The 8,460-nt window shown below is 43.9% G+C and overlaps 1 protein-coding gene across 1 annotated transcript in view; it reads right to left on the bottom strand.

Annotated features, from left to right (window-relative positions):
* LDLRAD3 (low density lipoprotein receptor class A domain containing 3) overlaps positions 1–7,531 on the bottom strand; it is a gene marked incomplete at its 5' end in the record, with an annotated part of 117,164 nt that extends 109,633 nt beyond the window's left edge. Inside the window, 2 exons of the mRNA XM_019639441.1 lie at positions 3,157–3,291; positions 7,483–7,531. Of these exons, the coding sequence (XP_019494986.1) occupies positions 3,157–3,291; positions 7,483–7,531 (184 nt within the window). The remainder of the gene's footprint in view (positions 1–3,156; positions 3,292–7,482) is intronic.
* Between the last annotated feature and the right edge of the window lie 929 nt (positions 7,532–8,460).

The following is an 8,460-nucleotide window of genomic DNA, read 5'->3' as shown; positions in this document are numbered from 1 at the left end:
ATTTTCTTTTCCCACATCACTTGAAAGCAAAGATACATTTTCCAAGACTGGAAGCCCAGCAGAAGCAGATAGAATATATTTTGACTAAATGAGCTCATCATGCACAGAGAAGGGGCTTACTGAGCACAGTGTCCAGTGCGTGGTGCGGCTCGATAAATGTTCACTGTTATGACGATGACAATGGGTCAAATGCTATGTGGTACAAGACGGAGTTTTGGCCTAGTTAAGAGGCCTCTGAAATTCTCCAAGAAGACACCACATGGAGCCCAGTCTCTCAAAAGCCCAGGTGAGTCAGGTTTTCCCCCAGCTCTGGTACGCTGGTGTTGCTTTGTTCAAGCACCAAAATTAGGAGTCAGTTTGCATTTAGAGGCCACCTGATAGGAGGAAAGAATATCCTTCAATGCTAGAATCACACTCAGAGCAGAGGGACATCACACTGTAAGAGGGATGGATGCAGAACTGTAGACTGGCCAGGGGAACAGCAGGGCCAGGTTCCCATCTCATGCGTACTGTGGGGCATGCTCCCCTGAGGGAATATGGAATCATCTCCTCTAGTCAAACAACCACAATAACACTTAGGGTGATTATTTTCATAGATTGTGGATTCTTGACCTCACATGAATTTAAAAACACATACAGTGTAATACCACACAGGGTGCAGATTAAACATGGCTTAATAACATAGCACCCAACAAAGACATTCTCTTCCGGTCTTTGGCACTTACTATAATAAATCCACTACGGGGAGGGCACTCTGCTGCCAGGTAGGATCTGTGGGGTTCGAGAGGCATCAAAGACTCACTTCCCATTCTGAGAAAGCTAAGGCAACGCCTTTCATAATGGCCTTGCTCGGCGGCTGTCACACTGATGGCAACTGACAGCTGTTACCCATGGCCTGACGGGACTTGTTTTCTGAGAACATGTGCAAACAGAGCTTCCTGTCTAAGGGGGCTGTCGTTTGGGTATGGAAGGCACAAAGCTGAGGCTCTGGGGAAGGCTGCTCCAAGGAAGATATGTGCTTCGTGTGTATATGTCCACCACCGACTTTCCCGACACCTCATGTTTATAATATGAAAGTACAACATACGAGAAAGGAGCTGGATTTAGGAATACTAACTCTAACCAGCCTGCAGAGGGACAGCTCTTCAGGGCAAGCAAAAACTGGCTTCAAGAAAATGCTGGGATAGGCATTGGGGAAGGGGGAAAAGTGTTGCCAAAACTATAAGTGCAAATTCCCTAACTTCCAAGTTTTAAACTTGAAAGTCCTTTTGCTGAACATCTATCTCAGGGCACCATTAGTGAGTCTAGGATACAAAACACATAAGAAACAAGATATGCAGAAAAATGTCCTCAATCCCCCCTATCTATTCTACTGTCTCCTTGACTTTGTGACTGCTGTTACCCCATTTGGTGTCTATCATTACCGATGGCACATGCCGTAGGAGGTATATGGGTATAACTTTTTTTTTTTATAAAACTTTGTAAAGGCTAGAAATGCCTTGTGGTTCCATCAGGAGTTCAGAAACTCCTAGGCAAATGACAAGATGAGAAACCTCTCTCAAGTTAGTTTAAGACAGTGCTTGACAGACTTCACTGAGCATGTGAATCACCTGGAAGGCTTGTGAAAACACCGACTGCTCCCCAGCTGATTCAGGTGGTCTGGGGTGCAGCCTGAGCTCTGCATTTCCAAAGAGTCCCCACATGACGCTGCCGCTGCTGCTCTGAGGATCACACTTGGAGACAGAAAGCTCAAGCAGGGAACTTTCGAGGCTAGGACAGTCAGAGGCCAATTCTACCCAAGACTCACCTCCCAGAGCTGTCCTCTGCACAGATTTTGGCAAAGTCTATGTTGATGCATATTTTACCTCTTCTTGTCTATAGATCTTGGGCATGCAGATTTGGATTGATCCTAATCCTTAGTTTGGGACCCACTCTGACCAGTGGTCTACACATAACCCGTATGGTCATTCATTCGTTTTTAATAACGATAATAAACACCAACCAAAATAAAAGCTAGGCCCTCGGAAAGAACCTCCATCTAACTTCGTGGAGCTTATCCCAAGTATCCTACCCCCCGACATATGAGTTAGCCAGTTAACCATGTTTCTCTTGCTTCTCTTTTTTTACAGTTTTATTAAGTCTATAAACTGGAGTACATTTATACCGTGGAATACTGAGTAACAGTCAAGAAAATGAACTCTACCAACAAACAATAAGATGGGTGAATCACAGCAATATAATACTAAGTGGAAAAAGTAAAGATTGCATACAGATGATACCAGTTTATAACAGAAATATATACTTTTTAGGATGCCTTAAAATGGATGTCTATTGTTAAATCTTTGCAATGTTTTCCCTCGCCGCTGAAGAAAATACATGTTTACTGAAAAAGAGTCAATAAGTAAAGAAATGTACCTAGTTAGTTTTAACAGGAGAGGATATGATCCCAACTGCGTCCTTCTGGGCTCCCTGAAAAGCTTCTCTTCCCATCCCCCAAACTGCATCCTTCAGAAAATAGCTCTGAGACCAAGAGCCCTGATAGGAGTAGGCAGTCCACATGAGAGGAAACAAATCAGTAAATAAACACACGGGGGAAAATGTTAGTTTTGCTCATAATCAGAGGAATGCAAATTAAAGCATTTGGGGGGAGCTATATCATTCTATGAGTACTAAATTAGCAAGTAGGGAAGAAACGGAAGAGCGGTGGATGCCAGGGGTGTCCCAATGCAGACAATGTTCGCAGCAGCATAAAGTACAAAAGTCATCTCACACAGCTGCACGGCGAGGTGTGGCCATGAACCATTCAGGTGCCCCACTCTGCAGAATTTATCCTGAACAAGTACTTCCATGTAAGGAAACAGCCCTGATGGTCCCCAACAATGCAATAATTCAGAACACCACAGTAGAGCACCATGACAGGATGTCATGCGGCAGGGGCATATTTCCACATTGAAGACAAAGTGTATCTATTGTATTTAATAATGTGAAAAGCAGGATGTGATATAGCTAAAATCAGGTGTACCAGGGCGGCAGGGTGAAGTGCAAAAATTAACCCAGCTGTTGTGGTTGGAGGAGGGCATGCGTGTTGTCTCCTTCTTTTCAGATCTCCTGTGGTGTGGTGCTGCAATTATTTTTTAGAGCTTGGGTGTCTCCTACCTTGAGAACTTTCACAGCTCTCCTCGTCACTGTTGTCTTGACAGTTATTTTGCCCGTCGCAAATGAAGCTCTTGTCGATGCAGAGGCCGTTCTTGCAGTGGTAGCGGGCGGTGGAGCAAAGCAGAGGGTTTGCTGCTGTGAAGGGAAAACAGAGCAGATCACCAAGGAGGCCAGCAAGTCCCCCCGGGACCCCCCAGAGCCTTCTCCAGCCAGGAGTATGTCCTGCTCAGGAAGCAGTCAGCTCATCTTCTAAGATGGCCAACTCAAAGTCTGTCCTGGAAGATCAGCCAGCCAATGACCTGGATGGGACAGGACTCATTGGGCCCCATTCTAAAAGCTTCTTCGCTCAAGTCACCATGCTGGTGCCCTATGACCATATCAACATGGCCAAAGAGCAATGCCTCACCCCCAGTGGTCAACCTCTAGGCAGGCCAGTAGCCTTTGAGGGGCCTGGGGGAAGCCTGAATGTCTTGGGAGAGTTGAGAGTGGCATGGTCGGGAGCTTAAGAGACACACAGAGAAAAACAAAGCCAGAAGGAGTAGCTAAGTTGAGGATCTAGGAATCTCTCCACCAAGGGCGTGATGGCATAATCTGGTCCAAGAGCTAAGTCGGATCCTTCCAGCTCCCTAATTAATTCCTCATGTATCTTTGGGGCTCACCAAGTAAACTCTGGGGTCTCACTTTCTTCTTTGCTTTCAAAGGAGCCCATTAACCCACTTGGTCAGCCTAAGTGGCTCCCCTGTGAGGCTGCCTGTTCCACGTACTTTCAGGGACCTCAAAAGAAATGTCATAGAGAGTTCCCCCCCGCCAAAGACAAGGGTGGCAACTGGCCAGTGTGAGGTCACCACAAAACTACTTAACAGCACATAAGCAAATTTCCACAGAAAATCAGTATTTTTATAGTGCAGTTTACCTTGCCTCCCAGTTCCTTGCCATGCAATTCAAACAAGGCTCTTCCAGTGCTCTATTTTTAATAAATGAAGCAGCAAAGTAGAAATTAGTCCAGTCCCAGCTCTGCCAGTTATCAGCTGTGTAATCTGGGGCAAACTGCTTCACCTCTCGAGCCTCGGTTTCTTAACCTGTGAACAGGACCAGCTGCATAATTTGCAGGGCCCAGTGAGAAATGGAAAATGTAGGACCAAATGTCCAAATATTATTTAAAAATTCAGGAAGGCAAATGCTGGGCGTAAAAGCAAGCGTGGCGGCCTTCTAAGCTAAGCGCGAGCCCTGTACAACTGTGCCGGTCACAGGCCCGTGAAACTCGTCATGCTATTCACAGCATTAGAGCATCAACTGAGCTGACATGTGAGAAAATGTACAGTGCAGAGCCCGACCCATAGCACAGGCTCAGGGAATGTTAGATGTACCCCCAGTTATGTCTGTCTCGGTCCCCCAGAGTGTGGCCCTCTCTGAAGTAGGGATATTGGTGATGATGAAGAGGGGTCATCCTGGAGCATGAGTAATGAAGTGAGCTCGCACCTGAATGACAGGTTGTGGAAAGGGCACCAGAGCGGGACACCAGGCCCAGCTTGGAAGGTTGCTATGGGGTCAGGATCAAGTCAGCAAGTCAGCTTCGTGCCTCTCACTGGTCCTCAGCTATACGATGGCAGCTGTCATATATCTTCCCCATACGTGTCACTGAGCTATGGTTAAGATACACAGAGATCATGGCTGCAAGACTGTTAACTCCACAGGGCTCTGTAAACCCAAAGGACTGCAGAATTATTTTTTAACTATTCAACTCAAAGTCTGATTTGACCAGAATATTGTAAAGACTATGTAAAGTGCCAGATGGACACTGGACTTATCAGGGGAATCTCTTCATAAACTGTAGATGCCTGACCACTGTACTGTACACCTGAAGCTGAAGTAGAATAATATTGAATGTCAACTATAATTAAATATATATACACACACACACACACACACACACATATTGTCAAAGGATGTAGAGTATAGCATAGGGAATAGTCAATGGTATTGTAACAGCATATACAACGTCAGAGGGGTAGATGGGGGGATTATCACTTTTTGAGGGGTGTAAATGTCTAACTAGTAAGTTGCTTTGTACACCTGAAACTAATTAAAAAAAAAAAAAGAAAGAAAGTTTGATTTGAATGATCAGAGGACACAGAGAGACAGGGAAAGCCAGTGTTCTCAGTTCTGAAGATGACGGATCAATGCAAAGTCAAACAAAAGTAATCTGGCCTGAAAATGGAAGTTTTAATTATTTAAATCGCTGTGGGCCAGAGAATGGTCCAACTTGATCAAGCTGAAACCAAGGTCTGACTTCAGCCAAAACCAAATGGGGAAATCCAAAACCACAAATCACGTTCAGTTTCTGTCCGAGGCAGCCTTCCAAACCCTTCATGTCCCAGCACGATGGCCTTTAGCTTCCCTGGGACCTTGTGGGTCACGTCTACACAGCCAAAGTGTCAGCAACAGTCAGCTCACTCAAATGGACAGCTTCTAATTGCTACAAGATGGGGTGTTTATAGGCTTCTGTGAGCACCCCAGTGGGGAGGGCTGTGCTGGATCAACTTTGCAGATCCTGCTGGCAACTACTTACTTTTCTTCAAACTCAGACAATGCAACCCTTTCCAAGGAAAAGAAGTCATTTATGTGTGCATGTGTGCATACCTACCTACTACCTATATATGAGTATATATGTATGTGTGTGTATACACAGATTGCACATATCTTCAAGATGAACTAAGACTAATTGACTATATACCTTAAGACACAGCTCTTGTAAAGAACCCAAACTGACTGAAAAGCAAGTCATGGACAGGTTTTAATGCATATAACTGAAAGGACTAGTAGCCAAAATATATAAAGAACTCTCACAACGCAAAAGGAAAAAAAGACAACTCAACAGGAAAATGGGCAAAGGTCATTATCAGGCAATTCCCATAATGGCAAATGGTCAATAACAACTTGAAAAAACGTTAATCATTACTAGTAAGGAAGTACCACTTTAACCGCATCAGACTTGCCAAACTTAAGGTCTTAAAATACCAGATTGTTGGCAAGGATGTGGAGGGAGAGGAAGTCTCACAGACTACCAGTGGGAGTGCAAATTGGTAGATCCACTTTAGAGACCAATTTAGTAATACTTGGTAAAGTTTAAGGTGCAGACACCTTCCAGCCCAGTAATTGCACTTCCAGCTATATACTCTAGGGAGAACCCCGAACAAACAAAAATGTTTATGTATTGAAGCACCCACCGTCTGTAAAATTTAAAAAAAAAAATTAGAAATGACCCAAATATTCACCCACAGGGGAATAGGTACAATGTGCTCCATTGTTACAACAGAATTTTAAGTAGGGGTTGGCTAACTTTTTCTTCAAAGGGCCAAATAGTAAATATTTTAGACTTTGCTAACCATTCATTTTATATCTCTGTTTTAACTACTCAATTTTGCCTCTTCAGTGTAAAATAGCCAGAGAAAATTCATAAACAAAGGACATGGCGGTGTCCAATAGAATTTTATTTCCAAAAATAGGGAGTAGGGCAAAATTTGGTCCAGGGGCCATAGTTTACCAACAGCAGTGAAAAATCAATGACACAGGTCAAGCTTCACAAGTATAACAGGGGAAAAGAGCAAGTTACAGAAGAATATGTATGGTGTTGTACCACTTGTAAGAAGTTACCTATGCGAAAGAATGATGCTTATTATTGATGGATACAAAAATATATAGTGAAAGAATAAAAACGTGCATTGAAAGAAACAAGGCTAAGCTCAGGACAACAGATGCCTCTGGAGAGAAGGACAGGATCCCAGAGGGGTATACTGCAGACTTCTGACATTTGGGACAGCCTACTATTTTAAAAATCTGAAGCAAATTAAGCAACATGGTAATAGGATTTTTAAATTGAGATATACTTGACATACAGCACTCTAGTAGTATCAGATGTACAGCAATAATGATTGGATATCTGTATATATTGCAAAAGGATCATTTTCAGAAGTCTAGTTAACATCCATCACCACACACAGTTACAAAATTTATTTTGTGATGAGAACTTTTAACAAAGATCTACTCAGCAACTTTCAAATATACAACACAGTATCATTAACTTCAGTTAACAGTTATAATATTGTTACAATATAATGTATTAATAACAGAATATAGTATTATTAACTATAGTTAACATAGTTACAATAGTATAATAATAACGACAGGTAACAGGATTTTTAAAACAGGGTGTTGGGAACGCAAGGGTTTATTTCATTTTACAACTCTTTTTCAGTATGTTTGAAAGACCTCACCACAACCATTTTAAAAGTCTAGCCTGGCAGAAATGTTTCAGGGATCACTCACTTTCCTTTTCCTTTATTCTTCCCTCACAAAATCCTCTGTGGCCGGTTTTTTAGTATCTTTCATACTTAGGTGGCCGCTGCTCAGAAGACACAGGTACATGCTGAAAAACAACCACCTCTGGATTCCTCCATGTCGAGGGCTCCTCATAGAACACTGTGCCCCACCCCTCACCCCCCAAGCAGGACAGACAAACAGAGGCAGAGGATGCGAGGGGATGTTCCTCAAACCCAACCTTGGAAACATCAAAACACACCGGGAGGTCCAGTGCTGGGAGCTTCCTCAGGGACTGGCCCTCAGGCCTCCCACCCCCTTCAGGGTCTATTGATTCTGTTTATGTAAATTTCAGCCAGGTTTGTGTTCAGGTTCCCAAGGACACAGCGAATTAGAAGGGTGAGGCCACGCTGCTTGCCACTCTGCAGACAAACTGCCAGCAAGAAATAAAAGCTGACAACTACAGGAGGAAACAAGAAAAGCTATAAAAAACAGCCTTAAGAATTCCACAAGCAGAGAGCAGCCTAAGATAGTTTCAAAAGAAACCAGACAGTTCTAAAAGGAGCGTAAGGCAACCCTGCATTATAGCCCAGTCTAAAAATGATAGTTCCCAAGGATGGCCCTGAGCTGTCACCAACTAAGGCAAACCCTGAGCAAACCAAGAGGCAACACGTCTCCGAGAGCTCTCAGTCAACAATGGTCCTCAAAGGTGTAAGTAAATGCTGGGTTACTAGGCAGACTCACTTAACCAGAGCGGCAAATCTCCCCCAAGTCCCCAGACAGCTCAAGTTCACTATATTTCTTCCAGGGCCTCTGCAGCCATGCACGGGGCTTAGCCAAATTTCAGGGCGAGTGTATGTGGGACTATGGTGGACCATCGCTATAGGCTCCGGGCAGGCAGGGGTCAAATGTTAGGGGTTCCTGTGGTCCCCTGGAGCCCCAGCCAGGACCCTGAACCAGTAACAGTCAAGACACTCTTCCTAAACT

The sequence above is a fragment of the Hipposideros armiger genome, unplaced genomic scaffold, assembly GCF_001890085.2.
Source record: "Hipposideros armiger isolate ML-2016 unplaced genomic scaffold, ASM189008v1 scaffold_44, whole genome shotgun sequence".
Classification (NCBI taxonomy): domain Eukaryota; kingdom Metazoa; phylum Chordata; class Mammalia; order Chiroptera; family Hipposideridae; genus Hipposideros; species Hipposideros armiger.
Note: the sequence above shows the minus strand (reverse complement) of the source record. Positions and strands in the feature narration are given on the sequence as shown.